Source organism: Erinaceus europaeus, chromosome 16 (assembly GCF_950295315.1).
Source record: "Erinaceus europaeus chromosome 16, mEriEur2.1, whole genome shotgun sequence".
Taxonomy (NCBI): Eukaryota; Metazoa; Chordata; class Mammalia; order Eulipotyphla; family Erinaceidae; genus Erinaceus; species Erinaceus europaeus.
In genome coordinates this window covers 61657739-61676779 of record NC_080177.1, presented here as the reverse complement: position 1 = coordinate 61676779, position 19041 = coordinate 61657739, and the positions used below count along the sequence as shown (strand labels likewise).

Here is a 19041-nt window from a genome sequence, read left to right as displayed (position 1 = left end):
CTGTATACATTTCCCTTAATTTACTGCCATGTTTAAAAAATACCCTGTCAAGATATAAAATCATCCTATCACAAAACTTCCTTCATGGCATTTACTATTCAATTCTCACCCCTTCCTGCCCCAGAATACTGTTCATTTATGGCATTTTTCTTTGTATTTCATAGTGAGCTAGTTATTAATTCCTCTAACCATTTTTTTTTTTTTGCTTTCCATTAGTTGAGTTTGTACCTACAATATTTATTCTTCTGCCCTGATATTGTTTTACTATTCAGTTTTTAAATATCTGCACATGTGAAACATTTCAGTTAACAGTGAATTTGTATTGCTACACTAGAAATACAGTACCAAACAGGACATTAGAAATGCATGCTTTTATCACAGTAAAATTTAATGTGTTCACAAATACATTTGAATGGCAATTTATGACTAACTTATGTTTCATTTTAGTTATCACAACTTGGACAAAAGTAAACCAGAAGAATATTAATACCAGACCCTACTTCCTTGGAACTATGGATAAATGTTAAGAGAGCCAGATGTTTGTGTCTCTGTATCAATGCTGTAACAGGAAAGTAAGATTTACTTAATTTTAATTTTTAAGGAAATTCTATACTTAATATTATGTGTACTGATTAAACAAAGCATTTCAGAAATAAATTTTTAACATACATTCTCTCCTGTTGTGATTAGCAAAGTTTGCTCATAAGAACTACTTTAATGTAATCTAAGAGAATTATATGTGATTGAATGATTCATGTTTTTTTTTAAATTTTTATTTATAAAAAGGAAACATTGACAAAACCATAGGAGAAGAGGTGTAGGCATCTTAAGTGTAAAATTACTTCTCTGTAGATTTTCGGTTCCTACGTTGCCTCTACCTGTTAAATGGGGGACTGTTTAAAGTCTTATGTGTTAAAGGCCAGAGAAATAACCAGATAGGGTCCCTGCACACAACCCAGATCCGAGCCTTAGTACCATGTGAAGAGATGTAATAGCAGTGAAGGAAGCTTTGGTGCTGTACCTCTTTATATCTGAATGAAAAAATTATCCAGATTAATGAAATCATGCATGTACAAAGCCCCAGTTCTGGCCTCTTCTGCCATTAGTAGAAAAGAAGGGATTTAACCCAGGTGTCTTACTCATGAAGGTTCTATATTCAGGCTGGGGAGACAGCATTATGGTTATGCCAGAACTACCCAGTGCTCTGGCTGTGTGTATATTAGAAATAGCTCCAACAGGTGCTCACCAGGTAGAGCACACTCATTAACCTGAGTGAGGATGAGGGCGTGGGGGCTTCAGGAATGATGGAGCAGGGTTGGGGAGCCATTTTTCTGTCAAGAGGCATCAAGAGCCATTTGGATATTTATAAGATCATGGGTAGACCATGCAAAATTATCAATTCAAAAATTAGTACTTAATGTTGCTATGAATACTCCTAGATGTATGGAATTTCAAGTCCCACATGCAGTTGCCTTATAGGGCCAGATAAAATGCCTTTGTGTCCAAATGTTCCCCACCCCTGATCTAAAGGAAAGGGGAGAAATGGCCACTGTGGAATCATGCAGGCACTGGACCTAGTAGTAAAGAAAAATAAAGGATACATCAGTGCATCTAATTGTTTTCAAGTTGACATTCATTTCACGTACAAGATCACTGCGATGGTTTGAATATAGACTGGTTTCTGAGGAAACCTGGGCCTTTCCTAGCAGTCCACAACTTAACCCTGTCTCTCCTGGAGTGGGTTCCTGAGCATCCACAACACTGGCAGGACCACAGTTGCTCTCAGCTTAGTTACACCTCAGCGAGCCCACAGTGTAAATGATTCTGAAGCCAGTTTCATCTGTCACCCATGGGTGATTCTCTTTAGATAAACTGCTTCCTGTCCTGAGGAAGCTGAAATCAAAAGTAGAAATAAATAGGAAAGGAAACACCATTTACAAGATTAATCCTCATGATGGCACAAATATGTGGTTCAGCTATAAAGGCAGAAACAAGCTCAGCATCAGAGCCGATACATGGAAGAGTGAAAGATAGAATGTACCATCTGTTTGCTCCAAATCCATCCTCTTTCACTGCCTAAAATTGCTTGACACAGGGAGTAGGAGACTGGGAGCCTTCCCAAGTCACTCCTCACTGGTCAACCTGAGTCAGTTGCTTTACCTCCTGTGCCCTGTGTGTAATGAGCGGTATAAAGTAGACCAGCTAACACGGACCTTCCAGACCATGCTGCTCAGCTGAACCTACTAGAGCTCAGGAGGTTGAGCTGAGCAAAAGCCATTCCTAATGAGCTCGCTCACACGAAGTGGCAGGCTGAGCCACCTGTCTGGAAGAACTAAAATAGTCTGGCACAAATATGAGAAAGACCAGTACATTTGCCATATAAGCAGCTCGTCAAAGCAAAAGTAAAAATATGACAGGAAATGCAAGTTGGAACTAAAGTTTATCCTGAAATGAAAGCTGCTATTTCATCACCATTAGGTAAACTTTGTTTTGAGAGACTCATTCCAGTGTGATCAAAATTATGAACTTTCGACCTATGCCCTTAAAATACATACTGCTCCTGTAATGCTCATCAATATAAACTGGTTTTAAAGATAAATTTTGTCCTCACTGGTGTTTCAAAGCTTTTTCAGATAGAAATGAGAGATGGAGAGAGGGAAAGACACCATAGTACCGAGGTTTCCATGACAAAGCAAGTGCATTATCTAGGTGAGCTATCTTGCCAGCAAAGTTGTGATGGCTTTAATTCATCTAAATACACCCAGATTATCAAATGTATTATAGAAATTTGAAGGAAAAAAATTGGGATTTACTTTAGAAAAAAATACATTTTATATTTTTAAAATATGTAATTTTTTCTTCCCCCCTCATTTTTTGTGATTAATAGGTTACAAGATTGTAAGATTTGCAGCTGGGTGGTGGCACACCTGGTTGAGCACACGTTAAAATGCACAAGGACCCAGGTTTGAGATCCCGGTCTCTATCTACGGGGGGGAAGCTTTGCAAGTGATGAAGCAGTGCTGCAGGTGTCTATCTCCTCCTCTATTTATTTATTTATTGGAAAGAGACAGCCAGAAATTAACAGTTTTTGTACCATACCCACCACCAAAGTTCTGAAACCCCACCTTCCCATCTCCCAAAGACAACCACCACAGTTGTCAAGTCTTAGTTTGCTTGCTTCTGTTTTTTTTTTTTTTTTTTAAGTTCTCTTAAACTGAAAGGTGCAAAGAAACCCGAGTCCAGGAGCTGATGAGACTGTACTGATGTGACATATAGAGACCTGAAACTGACTTTCTGATTTGTTGTGGTGACCAGATCGAAAGAGACTAAGCAGAGAGAACTAGAGAGTATTCAACTTCATTCTGTCAAACTTTCCTGGATTCAACAGGATCATGAAATATCAACCACTGATAGATGTCTAGAGAATCTGGGTGTTATGACTATGAGCCACCAAGATTTAAATGTTTATGTTGCTCTTACATTGGAAACTTCAGGGTGATTATTAATTACCCTGCACTGGTCGCATGAATGTCACTCAGCTTCAAGAGGAACAGTACTTAGTAGTGCAGAAAGCAGGCTCAACCAAGAAGACATGGCACCTGTGAAACTATTGGGCTGTCAGAAAAGTCTCCACTTTTGCATAGAAAAAATACATAATGATTTTTCCACACTGTCAGGATTCTTAAGAATTGAAACTGGGAGTCAAAGCAGTGGGTAGTGCTATGGGTTTAAGTGCAGGTGGCGCAAAGCACAGGGACTGGCATAAGGATCTCGGTTCAAGCTCCTGGCTCCCCACCTGCAGAAGAGTCGCTTCACAAGCAGTGAAGTAGGTCTGCAGGTGTCTTTCTCTCCCCGTCTTCCCCTCCTCTCTCCATTTCTCTGTCCTATCCAACAACGACATCAATAATAACTATAACAATAAAACAAGGGTAACAAAAGGGAATAAGTAAATATTAAAGAATTGAAACTAAGTGACTAATAACATGCGTTGATCTGATAGGTCATGTCATTTCCTCTGTTTTTTGTCACCTCAATCTTTTTTTTTTTTTAAGCCAGATCACTAGTTGGGGCCATGTGGTGGCACACCTGGTTGAGTACATATACCACCATGCACAAGGGCCAGGGTTCTCCAGACCCCACCTGCAGGGGGAAGCTTCATGAACACTGGAGCAATCCTGCAGGTGTCTCTCCCTTGCTTTCTCTTTATCACCCTCCCCCTTTCAACTTCTAATCTGCAAAAAAAAAAAAAACACTGCTCAGCTCTGGCTTATGGAATCTTTACTACCTTAGGCATGAAAAATCTTTTTGCGTAACCATTATACTATCTCCCCAGCTCCTGCACCACAAATCCACTGCTCCTGGAGGCTATTTTTTTTTTCCGTTTTGTTGCCCTGGTTGTTTTATCACTGTTGTAGTTATCATTGTTGTTATTGATGTCACTGGTGTTCGAAAGGACAGAGAAATGGAGAGGGGAAGACAGGGAAAGAAAGACACCTGCAGACCTGCTTCACCGCCTGTGAGGCAACCTCCCTGCTTTGGGGGCTCTAACCGAGATCCTTACCCCGGTCCTTCGGTCCTTGTGCTCTCGCCATGTGCACTTAACCCACTGTGCTATCATCCAACCTCCTTTTTTATCCACTCCTGGCTCAGGTGGAGCTGATACCACTCCCTGTAACCATAGGTGGTTCAAGGATAGATAAGTAGCCAACCGAGGCAAAGAGGAAGCAGCACCTGCTGAAGACATCTGAGGAGACTAAAGAGGGCTCCTCTTCCCTGGACTGAGACAGGCAGACCTGACACAGCAAAGCTGAAGATGTTGCCACAAAACACCTGACAATGAAAGTAGTACAAAGAAACTTTTCAAAGAAACTTTGAAGACCCAAAATGAACATACTAATATAACTAACATAATTGAAAAAAAATAAGGTTTCATATATTTTTTTACTCTGTCAGAGCAAGTTTGTTACAAAAAAAAAAGAATTATTTTGTTGTACAAGTTGATTTTTGGTTTACTAAACTGGAGAAATCCACTTCCTTTTGAGATTAAATCCAATCTGTATATATTGTTGTACAAATATATTAGCAAACTTTTTTTTTTTTTACCTCTTTTTATATCTCTGGGACTCAGTGCCTGCACTACAAATTCACTTTTCTTGTGATCATTTTTTCATTTATTTTGGATAGGACAGAGAGAAGTTGAGAGGGGATGGGGAAGATAGGGAGAGAGAAAGACACCTGCAGACCTGTTTGGCCACTTGTGAAGCGACCCCCCACACACACTGCAGATGGAGCTCAAACCTGGATCCATATGCTTAACTCAGTGTGCTTATGCTTAACTGGATCCTTATGCTTAACTCAGGTCCTTATGCTTAACTCAGTGTGCTGCCCAGCCCACCTATTAGCAAACGTTTCCATCTTGGAATTTCTGGGACATTCTTGTCCCTCCGTGTTGGTACCAGGGCCTCAAGCATAAACAGTTTCACTATTCTTCAGGCCAACTTCTCCCCCACACTTTTATTTTCAGATATAGAGAGAAACCACAACACAGCGTTTCCCCCAGTGCTCTGGTACTCCTATCTGCTTCTGGGCCGTGAACCTGAGCTTCATTTGGTATAGCATATACCCCAACTAGCACGCTGTCTTACAGTCCTAAATGGGGAACCTTTATTTGCAATATCTTCTACATCCCTACTAAAATACTTACACTTTTATCTAACCTTCTTGAACATGTGGAATATGCTTACAATAATTGTTTTAATGTCTCCATTCAGTCTATCACCTTTTCTTTGGCATTTCTGGGTCTATTTCTATCAAGGTTTATTTCTTCTCTTCCTTTTGAGTTTGATTATCCTATATATATACTTTTTTCCCTTTTGTTGCCCTGTTGCTCTTTATTGTTGTAGTTGTTGCTGTTATTGATGTCGTCGTCAGGACAGAGAGAAATGGAGAGAGGAGGGAAAGATAGACACCTGCAGACTTGCCTTACCGCCTGTGAAGTGACTCCTCTGCAGGTGGGGAGCCAGGGGCTTGAACCAGGATCCCTATGCCAGTCCTTGTGCTTTGCACCATGTGCGCTTAACCTGCTGTGCCACCGCCCACCTCCCTGATTATCCTATATTTTATCTGATAGACTACATTCTATTGTAACATCTTCTTGGGTACCTATTTTTCTATTGCTCTATTCCTGAGTTTTCTTGCACATAGTTAAGTTGCCTGATAACTTTTTTGATTTTTAAGGTTTGTAAAATGGACCAGAACAGGATTTAATCTCTGGATTTAATATTTTCCCCCACCAATAAGGTAAACTCCAGTTGAGATTCTGCTTTGTTGGCTAGTGGGGAATAGACATTGTTCCTGCTCCCTGGAGTCCTTGTAGGGGGACCTGTAAGAGGGCACGAGCTGGCCTCAGGTTGTATCCTCACACAAATGCACTGAGTAGTGTTCTGCTCCTGTAGTGTTCTAGAACCCTCCTCCTGTGTTCTTCTCTGTGATTCTGTCCTGTGAACACTGGTTGCTGATGCCCAGTGCAGTTTCCGGAACTCTGGAAACCTCTGGGCTTGCCTGCCTGTGCTGAAGCCCAAGACTGATCCAGGAATAAGACAGGGCAAAGGTAGTGTTTACTCCATACAATTCCCTTCTCAGACATCACCACTGTCCTGCGCTTTGTCATATCCAGTGTCTGAAAATCACTGTGTTTTACATGGTTTTTCTTCAACTCTCTCAGATTACGTAAATCATCTATTGGATTTTACCTTTCATGGCTGTCTGCCTCTGGCCTCAAGACTCAGGTGCTCCGAGTCATAGACCCAGAGGACTCAAAGGGTGCTGAGGACATGCCTGGACCCTTCACTGGCTGCCTTGCCAGTGTCTCGGGATAACTACAGTCTCCTTACCTCAGACCTGCACATTAAGTACAGAAGAAAAAGAGGGGGGTTTCTTCTGCTTCTCAGGCATGACTTAAGCAGGTATATAGTTATTTTTATTCTGTAATAAATTGCCAAAATCCAGCATGGTATCAGCAAAATGGGAGATGAGTTCTACACTGTTGGTGGGAATACAGGCAGGTGCAGCCCTTGTGAAGACAGTAAGTACAGAGTGCTCAAACAAAAACAGAAATACCTTATGGCCAGCAATGACACTCCTAGGCTTATATAAAAAGGACAGTTTTTCTCTCCTTTTCTCCGCCATCGTGGTGGCGGACAGACTTGTCTTCGCCATGTCTTCCCACAAGACTTTCAGAATCGAGCGCTTCCTGGCTAAGAAGCAAAAGCAGAACCGTCCTGTTCCTCAGTGGATTTGGATGAAAACTGGTAATAAGATCAGGTACAACTCCAAGAGGAGACACTGGAGAAGAACAAAGCTGTGTCTATAAGGATTCCTCTAAGATGCGCCATATTTGTGCTGGGAGAGACTGCTAGGATTCTGAGTGGAGCACTGTTGTCTTGCACACTTGACTAGGACCCCACTCGGCCTTGTATCTCTTCCTGTTACCTGACTCAGTAATAATAAATATGTGAGCTATTTGGAAAAAAAAAAAAGTACATGAGGGGGGGTGGGTGGTAGCGCAGCAGGTTAAGTGCACATGGACCAATGCAGGGATCCCAGTTCGAGCCTCTGGGCTCCCCACCTGCGGGGGGGGTCACTTCACAGGCAGTGAAGCAGGTATCTGTCTTACTCTCCCCGTCTTCCCCCTCCTCTCTCAATTTCTGTCCTGTCCAACAACAGCAATGGCAACAATAACAACAAATAGGGCAACAACAAGGGCAACAAAATGGGGAAAATGGCCTCCAGGAGCATCAGATTGGTAGTGCAGGCATCCATCCCAGCTCCAGTAATAACCCTAGAGGCAAAGAAAAAAAAAAAAAAAAGACACAAAAACACTTAATTCAAAGGGACATATATAACCCTATATTGAGAGCTGTACTATTTACAATAGCAGCCTAAATGCCCACCAACAAATGACTGGATAAAGATGGTAAGGGATATACACCCAATGCAACATACTCTGCAATGTAAAAAGATTGTGTCCTTTTGGAGCAAAATGAATGAAAGCAAAGGTAATTATGTTTAGTGTGGAATAAGGAAGTAAAAGGCAATTCCTGAATGGTAAAAGCTCATATGTGAAAGAGAATTGAAACACAAACTTGCAAAAGAAATAAAGGTGTCAAATGTGAGAATTATGATAGCTGGGGGTAAGAAGCACCGAACTTTGAGTGGTGGCAGTGTAAAACCATACCTTGTGATCTTAACCATGTAAGCCGTTGTTAAATGACTAATAAGTGCATGTTGTTCTCTTTTTACTTTATTGGAGGGATTAATGGGTTACAGTTACTGGCACATGGGTACAATTTCTCATCTCCCCGATAGGTGTCTGCAAACACTTTCACTTCCAACTTAGATCCTTTTTTAACATGCACCAAGACACCAAACCCCCTCAACTTCCTCCCTCCTCTCCTTCCCCAGAGTCCTTAGCTTTGGTGCAATGTATTTTTAAGTAATCTGGTGTGGTGAAGAGAGACTCCTAGGAAAATATATTAACAGACTCACATATCAAAAGTTTAGATTGTGGTCCGGGAGGTGGTGCAGTGCCTAAGGCACTAGACTCTCAAGCATGAGATCCCAAGTTCAGTCTCCAACAGCGCATGTACCAGAGTGATGGCTGATTCTTTCTCTCCTGTCTTTCTCATAAATAAATTCTTTTTAAAAAAAGTTTAGATAGTCCCAGACCTTACTTTTTTATTTTTTTCATGCAGTTTTTATTGATGTATTAATGATCAATAAGACCATATGATAGACGGGATATAATTCCCACCACTAGAGTTCCATATCCCATCCCTTCCATTGGAAGTTTTTCTATTCCTTATCCCTCTGGGAGCATGGACCCAGGATCATTATGGGGTGCAGAAGGTTTGGAAGGCCAGACCTTTCTAATAGAGATTCAGAGTCCTGTGGAAGGGGTCCCTGAGACTTTCTGGCCCGACAGTGATCCAAAATCCTAGGCATGAGACAAGAACAGCTGTGTGCCTTGGAGATTGTAAATGTTCACAAGAGGCACTTACTGCCACACAGCACTATGTGTCCCACTGAATTAATTCTCAGACAAGAATCCAGGAGCCAGCTCTTCAGCACTGCAACCTTTGGGCTCAATGCCCAATAGCTTCCTAACAGCTCTAGTGTCTGCTCTTCAGGAAGACCACTACTGCTGAACACAGCTCAAAAGGTATGCCACTTGGCTCATTTACTGCATGCTTCTATCGATCCATATCATTTGATACTGCATCTGCTCATCTCAACCAAATCGATGCAACGAGTACCACGTCGACATGTTTTACTTAGACTGTTCAGAGACGCCAGTCATGGAATGTCAACCCTTCAGCTCCAATACTCTGCCACCAAGTTACAGATGCTTCCATGATGCCAACCTGACTTCCCTGGGCACAGGACATCGCCAATGTGTCCTGGAATCACACCTCTCCAGAGCCTGCCCCACTGGAGAGACAGGCTGGGGATATGGATCGATCTGCCAACACCCATGTCTATAAGAGAAGCAATTATAGAGGCCAAAACTCCCACCTTCTGCACCCCATAATGATCCTGGGTCCATGCTCCCAGAGGGATAAAGAATAGGAAAGCTTCCAATGGAAGGGATGGGATAGGGAACTCTGGTGGTGGGAACTGTGTGGAATTGTACCCCCTCTTCTCCTATGATCTTGTCGAGCATTATTAAATCAATAATTAAAAAAGAAAGGAAAGGAAAGGGAAGGCAGGATTATAGAAAAAATGGAAAGGAAAAAAAAAAAGCATACCACTAACTGAAAACTTTTAGAAGTCATGGTAACTTCGGACTGTGTCCAGAGACACCAGGCCTGCAATATCAACCCTCCAGTTCTAATACTCTGGTGAGACCTTTCCTAGCTCACAGGATTCCTTAGTCCCATTTCAGGTGGTGCACTTTCTAACAAAGTTATAGAACCTAGATAAAGACCAGGGTCTACGTATCCATAAGCTGGGGAAAAACATATACCTTAAAGTTCACAGTAGTCTACAGCGACTCAATAAGTGCAGCAAGCAAGAAGACAGACCTTAAATAGACCCTGTGAAGTACTCTATCAAGTATTTTATACTTAGACCTGGATACCTTCCTCACCTACTTCCTATTTTACTTCCCTTACTCACTCTAAGGCTAACCTTGTCAAACAAGGACTACAAAAGCTGTATAAGCACATTCTAATGATGGCCCTTTCTATAACTACCAGGCCACCCCATCATTCGGAGCCCTAGTTATTTATGGAGTCCAGGGATCCCCACATAGATATGAGGGGCCTAGACCCCTAAAAGATCCCTCTCTCCACCATCACTGGTCATCTCCATCAGGAACAATATCATAAACCCCCTTGTGGGCCTCTAAAGGAATTTGTCCTCAATGTAGTACAACAGTGGTAGAAATTGCTCCATTCTCCAAAGGAGGCTGGCCCAACACACACTGCCACTTGAAGACTGGTCTTGAAATGTGTGCAGCCTAGAATGTTTCTAGTCGAGACCATGGAATGTGAGCTCAGACTGACAGGGATGCAGAGGTTACACAGGCTCCTGTCTAATATGAATAGACATGGGTCCTAGGTCAGATCGATGGGGTTTACAGTTAACAGTATTTATATACTTTTCCCGTCTATGGGGGCTTCTCTCTGCCCTGATCCAGTGTTCTAGTCCTATCCTCAACTCTGACACCATCTTAGAAGAAGTCTTAGCCCATCTACGTATTAGCTGTCAGGCCCAGACAAAAGTTAGTAAAGTCATGGGCCCCTTCGAATATACCTAAAATAGACTTCTAGCTCCTTCCAACATGAAGATCCCAACTTTCATCAGTTATACTCTTATCTTTAGGTTTCTGATTATTAAACAATTTGTTCTGCTTTATATCTTAATGCTTTTCAGCCACCAAGTTGCAGATGCTACCATGATGCCAAACTGACTTCCCTGGGCAGATGACCTCACCAATGTGTCCTGGAACCCCACCTCCCCAGAGCCCTGCCCCACTAGGAAAAGAGAGACAGACAGGGAGTATGGATCGATCTGTCACTGCCCATGTTCAGCAGAGAAGCAGTTACAGAAGCCAGACCTTCCACCTTCTGCACCCCATAGTGACCCTGGGTCCATGTTCCTAGAGGGATAAAGAATAGGAAATCTTTTAAGGGGATGAGATGGGATATAGAACTATGATGGTGGGAACTATATGGAATTGCACCCCTCTTATCCCACAATCTTGTCAATCATTAAATCACTAATAAAGAATAAATTAAAAATAAAAGAAATTCATAGTAATAATATACCACTGTCCTTCAGAGTATGCTTTCATCTACACATTATACTTGTGTGCAGTTATATGATATATAATCATAATTATAAAATATACATCTTATAGTGATATGCATATAATCACAATAGTTTCAATAGATAAGGGGGCACAAGGCTTAGTGATTTACACATACATGCAGATTTGCAAAAGTCCTAAAACCTTCTAACTGTATAATCAAGTTTTCTAAATTACTACAGTGTTTTTACTAAGACTAAATGACTAACCTTAGTGCTCATTACAGATGGAGTCTTCTCATTCTTCAGTGACTCAACTGCCTAAATGCCTTAAGTTCTGACATTTTCAATGTTTAAAGCTTCCAATTTCTTCTCCCCTCTTCATGATGACAATTTCAAATAATCATCTAGAGCTCCTTAATCCGTACTTATCCTGTTTATGTCTTCTACTTCTCCATGTCAATAATATGCTGCCCCTTTGTTCACTGTCACTTCTTCTCTACACATTTATCAATTACAAAACTGAAGCAATAGGGCTGGGTGGTGGCACACCTGGTTGAGTGCACACATTGCAGTGTGCAAGGACCCAGGTTCAAGTCCCTGGTCTCCCTCCACCTGCAGGGGGAACTTCACAAGTCGTGCAACAGAGCTACAGGGCTTCCTCACTCCCTCTCCTTCACCCCTCCCTCTTTTTCTTCTTCTCTTCCCTCCCCCTCAATTTCTCTTTATATCCAAAATAAATAATTTTTTTAAAAAAAGGAGCGGGGGGGGGGGCAAGAGGTAGTGCAGCAGGTTGGCACGAAGCTCAAGGGCTGGCGTAAGGATCCCAGTTCGAGCCCCAGCTCCCCACCTGCTGGGGGGGAGGTTTGCTTCAGAAGCGGTGAAGCAGGTCTGCAGGTGTCTGTCTTTCTCTCCCCCTGTCTTCCTCTATCTCTCCATTTCTCTCTGTCCTATTCAATAACAACAAGGGCCTCAAAAATGAGAAAAACGGCCGCCAGGATCAGTGGATTCATATAGTGCGGGCATCAAGCCCCAGAGATGACCCTGGAGGCAAACAAACCCAAACAACAAAAATCCGACCAGTCAACGCCCGTGTTCAGTGGGGAAGCAATGACAGAAGCCAGACCTCCCACCTTCTGCAACCCACAACGACCCTGGGTCCATGCTCCCAAAGGGATAGAGAGTGGGAAAGCTAACAGGGGAGGGGGTGGGATATAGAGAATGGGTGGTGGGAATTGTGTGGAATTGTACCCCTCCTACCCTATGGTTTTGTTAATTAATCCTTAAATAAAAAATAAATTAAAAAAAATGCCTTACTGAATGAGAACTGAGAAATGAGACAATTTATAATAACCTCAAAAAAAAAAAAAAAAAGATGGAGCAGAGGCTGGGAAGAAGTACAGTGGGTTAAGCACACATGGCACAAAGCATAAGGACCCCATTCGAGTCCCCAGCTCCCCACCTGCAGGGGGGTCCCTTCACAAGCGGTGAAGCAGGTCTACAGGTGTCTCTCTTTCTCTCCCCTTCTCTGTCATCCCCGTCTCTCTCCATTTCTCTCTGTCCTATCCAGCAATGATAATAGCAGTAACAAGAACAAAGATAAACAACAAGGGCAACAAAAGGGAAGAAAATAATCTTCCAGAACCAGTGGCTTCATAGTACAGGCACCAAGCCCAGCGATAAACATGGAGGCAAAAGGAAAAGAAAAAAAAAAAAAAAAGGAGCAATAGTAGTCTTCAGTCTTCTGCAAACTCTAGGACCTAGCGACAAGTTTCTATAGGAAGCCAGCAGGGTCCTCTGCCCCAGGATGTGCCTCTCCCAAACTGCTGGGGCTCCAAGGCACAGCCCCCCACAAGCACACACCCACATGTATCTACTCAGGGAGACTCTTCTCACTTACTCACAGCCTCTGTGTAGACAGCAGATCAATACCGCCTCTCAGAACCCACAAAATGTCCCAAATTGTCCCCACAAGCTGCAGTAACAGGAAGGGAGGGAGATCAGTTAATTTTCTCGTTCTTCAGGTGTCATCTGCGATTTGATGTCTCCCCCAGCACAGCGTCTATGTCACCACCATGTGTGGGCTCTGTGGGTGAGATATGCCAGCTGTCACTGCTCACTCTTGGCCACCTGTGCGGCCAAATGTGTTAGCATCTACACCCTTGTATCTGCTTTGGCATAAACTCTGGATCCTGACACAACAGCAAAAGTCCACTCCAACGTCTCCACAGAGACCAGGATTCAGGCTCACTAGCCCTGGCCTTCTGGCTTCCTGAACTCAGAAAATCCTGGCTGTCATCAGAATGGATACAGCTCTGCAAACAATCCTGTGGCTCCAACAGGCCTCCTGCGGGTCATGTTTCTAATCAACTGATGGCATCGAACTAGAGAGCAACTCAAAGATGAGAGTGAAGGAGCTGAGTATGAAGTAGGTAAAAATATGGATCAGGGGTTGGGTGACAGCGCATCGGGTTAAGCACACATGGCACAAAGCACAATGATCCTGGTTCGAGCCCCTGGCTTCCCACCTGCAGCGGGCTCGCTTCATGAGTGGTGAAGCAGGTCTTGCAAGTGTATCTTTCTCTCCCCCCCCCCCCGTCTTCCCCTCCTCTCTCCCTTTCTTTCTGTCCTATCCAACAACTATGATAGCAATAATAATAACAATGACAGTGATATACAACAAGGGCAACAAAGGGTAAAAAATGGTCAGGAGCAGTGTATTTGTAGTGCAGGCATGAGCCCCAGCAATAACCCTGGAGGCAAAAAAGAAAAAAAAAACATATATATGGATGGGGCCAGGTAGTGGTGCACCTGGTTGAGTGCACGTTACAGTGCACAAGGACCCTGGTTCAAGCTCCCAGTCCCCATCTGCAGGGGGGAGGCTTTGTGAGTATTGAAGAGTTCTCATCTACAGGGGGGGAGGCTTTGCAAGTGTTGAAGCAGGGATGCAGATGTCTCTGTATTTATCTCTCTATCCCCCCCCCTTCCCTCTTGATTTCTGGCTGTCTCTATCCAATAAATAAAGATAATAAAAAAAATTAAAAAACAAAAATATGGATCAACTTTTCTTTTTTTTTTTTTCTTCCCCTTTCTCTTTTACCAGAGCACTGATCAGCTCTGGCTCATGGTGGTGCCGGGGAATGAACCTGGGACTTTGGAGCTGCAGGCATGAGAGAGTCTTTTTGCATAACTATTATGCTATCTACCCCCACCCCTGGATCAAATCTGTCAAAAACTAGAAATAAATTCCCACATCAATGGAACCTTTGTCTTCTCTCCTCTCTGGTAATTCCTCTTCAGGGTAGGAAGCTGGCTCACCCAGAAGAGTGCATACTTCACCACATGTAAGGGTCTTGACTCAAGGCCCCAGCCACCACATGGGAGTAGCACACAAAGGGGCAGTTTCATAATGGTGAAGCAGCTGTGTTGTTTCTTCTCTTCCTTCTCTCTCTGCCCCAGGCCCTCTACCTTGCATGCTCCATAGCTGAAAAGAAAGAAGTTTCTAGGGGCCGGGCAATGGTGTACTCGGTTGAGCACATGTTACCTGTAGGGGGTACACTTCACAAGTGGTAAAACAGGTCTGTAGGAGTCTTTCTTTTTCCCTATCTCACCCTCCCCACTCAATTTCTCCGTGTCCTATAAAAGATTTTTTTTTTTTAATGAGAAAGGAGGAGAGAGAAAGAACCAGACATCACTCTGGTACATGTGCTGCCGGGGATCGAACTCAGGACCTCATGCTTGAGAGTCCAAAGCTTTACCACTGAGCCACCTCCCGGACCACAAGAGAAATTTTTAAAAGGAAAAAATGACCACCAAGAGTGGTGGGTTCATAATGCCAGCACTGAGCCACAGTGATAACCATGGCAGCAAAATGAAAAGGAAGGAAGGAAGGAAGGAAGGAAGGAAGGAAGGAAGGAAGGGAGGGAGGGAGGGAGGGAGGTAAGAAGGTAGGAAGGATAGAAAGAAGAAAGAAAGGCATTAAAGGCAGTTGTCATGAGCTATAGAATCACACAAGTACAAAATCTCAAGGAAAAGGAAAGACAGCAAGGGGAAAAAAATCATTTCCTCACCAAATGTTTTCGTTCGTTCTTCCACCTCTGCACATACCCACCCCTTGTACCAGCGGGGAACACCATCAAGTGATAGATTTACGCCAATTATACCCAGAAAATGGATGTCCAAGGTTAAACAGAATTAAACTATTCCCAGTGGCTTTTAAATATTCCAATTTAATCTGTTTTTGGATTCAGGTGCCCCCTGTCTCATTAAGGAGCTTGAGTCCTATATCGCTGACCTTGGGCTTTGTCCTCATATCTGCACGTGTGCCACGTCTTCACAATTTATGACGAAGTTATTCAATTTTAAGTGAAATAGAGAGGAGATGTTAATAGGTGAGAAGAATACCAGTGTTTGGGAGTCACTACCTTCATAGTTCCTTAAACAAAAACTTTTGAAACTAAGATTAGAGTAGTGCAGATTGAATGGAACCCCAAGTGACCGAATCCACTCACTCAGATTCCCTGTTACTCCCTCTACCAGCCAAGGCCCCCATGCAGGTCTGAAGTCTCCAGTGTAAACACTTTTTTCCTTCCGGAGGAAATGTGAACCAGCTGAGCAGACTACAAGAAAACTCAGGAGATGGCCTGGGAAGTGGTGCAGTGGGTTAAGACACTGGACTCTCAAGCATGTGGTCTCAAGTTCAAATCCCAGGATCACAACTGTTAGAGTGATATATTCCCCCCTCACATATATATATATATATATATATATATATATATATATATATATATATTTTTTTTTTTTTTTTTTTAAAGAAAGAAATCTCTGGCAATCTCACCTCAGGTTTCTTGCAAGCAAGTCAAACTTCTAGCATCGCTTCTTTCTCCATAGCTGGCTCTATGAAGGTAATAACTTGGCTGGAAGGAATTGTTTATCCATCAGCCATCAGAGGATGTAATTCTAAAGCTGGCTGTGGGTGTCTAGAAGCACAAGTGTTGCAGTGAGGCGTCTGTGTTTGAGCACGTGCACACATATCACACACAGAGAAGACTTAAAGGCCGCAGCTGTGGGCTTCAGCATCATCACTCAAAAGCTCTTCTGAGTACACAGCACAGCCAGTGGCTCCTTTCCTGTAGAGCACTTCAGTCTTCCCTACGCCACACGAGAGAGGACTGAATACCTGACTAGAAGAATCATTTGGATGTGGCTGTGAAAAAAGGGCTAAGAGGCAAGCAATGACGTGAAGAAGCTGACTGTCAATAAATGAGGAAAAACAAAAAAAAGTCAGTCCTGGGGAAGGGGGGGACCGGGTGGTAATGCAGCGGGCTCAGTGCACATGGGGCAAAGTGCAAGGACGGGTAAGGATCCGAGTTCAAGCCCCTGGTTCCCCACCTGCTTCACCCCCACAAGCAGTGAAGCAGGTCTGCAGATGTCTATCTTTCTTTCCTCCACTCTGTCTTCCCCTCCTCTCGATTTCTCTCTGTCCTATCCAACAAATACAACAGCAATGACAACAACAACAATAATGACAATAAGGGCAACAAAATGGGAAAAATGGCCTCCCGGAGCAGTGGATTTGTAGTGCAGGCACTGAGCCCCAGCAATAACCCTGGAGGCAAAAAAAAAAAAAAAAAAGTTCGGTCAGTCCTGAGGACCACCTGAGTGAGGGTGCTGGGAAGGAAAGGCTCAGGGAAAACTGAGCCGCCAAAGCACTTCTACACTGTTGGAAGGGTCTCACCCCTTACAGGTGACATAGGCAATGGCAGTTGCCACCTATAACTAGAGCTATATTCAGTGGATGCCCAGATGGCTAGGAAAAAAGACACCAAAGTGGGGGCTGGGTGGTAGCGCAGTGGGTTAAGCACACATGGTGCAAAGCATCCCGGCTCAAGCCCCCAGCCTTCCACCTGCAGTGGGGTGGCTTCACAAGTCATGAAGTAGATCTGCAGGTGTCTGTCTTTCTCCCCGTCTTCCCCTTCTCTCTCAATTTCTCTGTCCTATCCAACAACAACAGTGATAAAACTTCACAAGCGGTGAAGCAGGTCTGCAAGTGTCTATCTTTCTCTTCCCCTTTTCTCTCCATTTCTCTCAGTTCTGCCCAGGAACAGCAACAATAACAGCAACAAGGGCAACAAAAATGGGGGAAAGATGGCCTCCAGAAGCAGTGGATTTGTAGTGCAGGCACAGAGCCCCAGCAATAACCCCGGAGGCAAAAAAAAAAAAAAAATCAGAAGAGGTCAGAGTAGCTGACAGTAGAGCACAGTGAGGAACTTTTTTTCCCCCAAGAGTCATCTGGATGTTTGTGACATCATTCACAGGCCATACACAACTATCAGCTTAAAAGTTAGCTCTTGGGAGTCGGATGGTAGCGCAGCAGGTTAGACGCATGTGGCACAAAGCAAAGCGCAAGGACCGGGGTAAGGATCCCAGTTTGAACCCCCGGCTCCCCACCTGCAGGGGAGTCGCTTCACAAGTGGTGAAGCAGGTCTGCAGTGTCTATCTTTCTCTCCCCCTCTGTCCCCTCCCCTCTCCACTTCTCTCTGTCCTATCCAACAACAATGACATCAATAACAATAATTACAACAATAAAACAACAAGGGCAACCAAAGGGAATTTTAAAAAGTTAGCTCTTAATGTTTCTTTTCATCTTTATTTATTGGGTAGAGACAGCCAGAAATTGAGAGGAAAGGGGAGATAGAGAGGGAGAGAGACAGAGAGACACCTGCAGCACTGCTTCACCACTCATGAAGTCTTCCCCCTGCACGTGGGGACCAGGGGCTCGAACCTGGGTCCCTGTGCACTGTAATGTGCACTCAACCAGGTGCGCCACCACTTGGCCCCTGCTCTTAATGTTTCTGTGAGAAAAAACCTCCTAAGTTTATGGAACTGCAAATCCCACCTGCAGTTACCTTGATAGGGAGAGACCAAATGATTTCACGAGCTGTACACAGCCCATGAACCAGACATTCCCCACCCTTGTGTCCCCACAGGCCTGATAAGTTGACTGCTACGTGCGTCTATGAGAGCCTGCTGCCTATTCTTTCAGTTATTGAGTGAACCTCTAACCATGCAGGTAAGAACCTTCAAAATTAACTAAATTGTAAGCCAACAAAGGGTCACAGTCAGTTTTTATTTCAGTGAAAATATTTTGCAAATGATAATTCCCCTCCCCCCCCACAAATGATAATTTTTTGAGCATAACTTTGATGCTCAGCAGTGAAGAAAATATAGCTACTGGTTGCATGTTGCAGATCAATAGATCTGTGCTTGGGAGAGGACCAACATGCCTTTGGCCCAAGATTTGCTGCATCTGTCCCTGGATGAAGAAAAGAAAAAACATAAAAAGAAATGACTGGTTCAAGTCCCAAATTCTTACTTTATGGATGTAAAGTGTCCAGGTTACTACAAGATCACCATGGTGGTTCTCTGTGTGAGCTGCTCCAGAGCTGTGCCAGCCCACAGGAGGCAAGGCCAGACTCACAGAAGGGTGTCTGTTTAGAAGAAAGCAACACCAATGACTACACAACTTCCAGAGTCTGTGTTACACTGCAGAAAGTTCTGTCAGTTCAGTAATTCTGTCTATCAGCATAATGTAATTATGTTTGGTTTTGTAAGGTATGCAACAATGATCTATTTTAGTGTCATTTTTTTCAATAAAGTTTTAATTATGGGCAAAAACAACAACAAAAATAGATACCATGTGTGAAACATCTCTGGGCTAGCCTCTCTATG

General features: G+C 43.4%; 2 protein-coding genes and 1 pseudogene across 4 annotated transcripts in view; all 3 read left to right on the top strand.

Moving 5' to 3' along the window:
* SCFD1 (sec1 family domain containing 1) overlaps positions 1 to 668 on the top strand; it is a 94623-nt gene extending 93955 nt beyond the window's left edge. For all 3 annotated transcript variants that reach the window (XR_009545357.1, XM_060175225.1, XM_007516836.3), the window contains one exon: positions 448 to 668. Coding sequence is in view for 2 of the 3 variants with exons in the window: in XM_060175225.1 (XP_060031208.1) it covers positions 448 to 471 (24 nt within the window). In the remaining variant the exon portion in view is untranslated. The remainder of the gene's footprint in view (positions 1 to 447) is intronic.
* A 6463-nt stretch (positions 669 to 7131) lies between these two features.
* Positions 7132 to 7404, top strand: LOC107522198 (large ribosomal subunit protein eL39-like). The gene has a single exon (XM_060174151.1). It carries the CDS (start codon positions 7133 to 7135, stop codon positions 7370 to 7372), a length of 240 nt encoding a protein of 79 aa, XP_060030134.1. The 5' UTR covers position 7132; the 3' UTR covers positions 7373 to 7404.
* Positions 7405 to 18656: 11252 nt separating this feature from the next.
* Positions 18657 to 18827, top strand: LOC103108009 (small ribosomal subunit protein eS27-like; annotated as a pseudogene).
* Positions 18828 to 19041: the final 214 nt, after the last annotated feature.

Coding starts and splice junctions, on each gene's coding strand:
- LOC107522198 (XM_060174151.1), top strand. CDS start 7,133: ATGACACTCCTAGGCTTATATAAAAAGGACAGTTTTTCTCTCCTTTTC.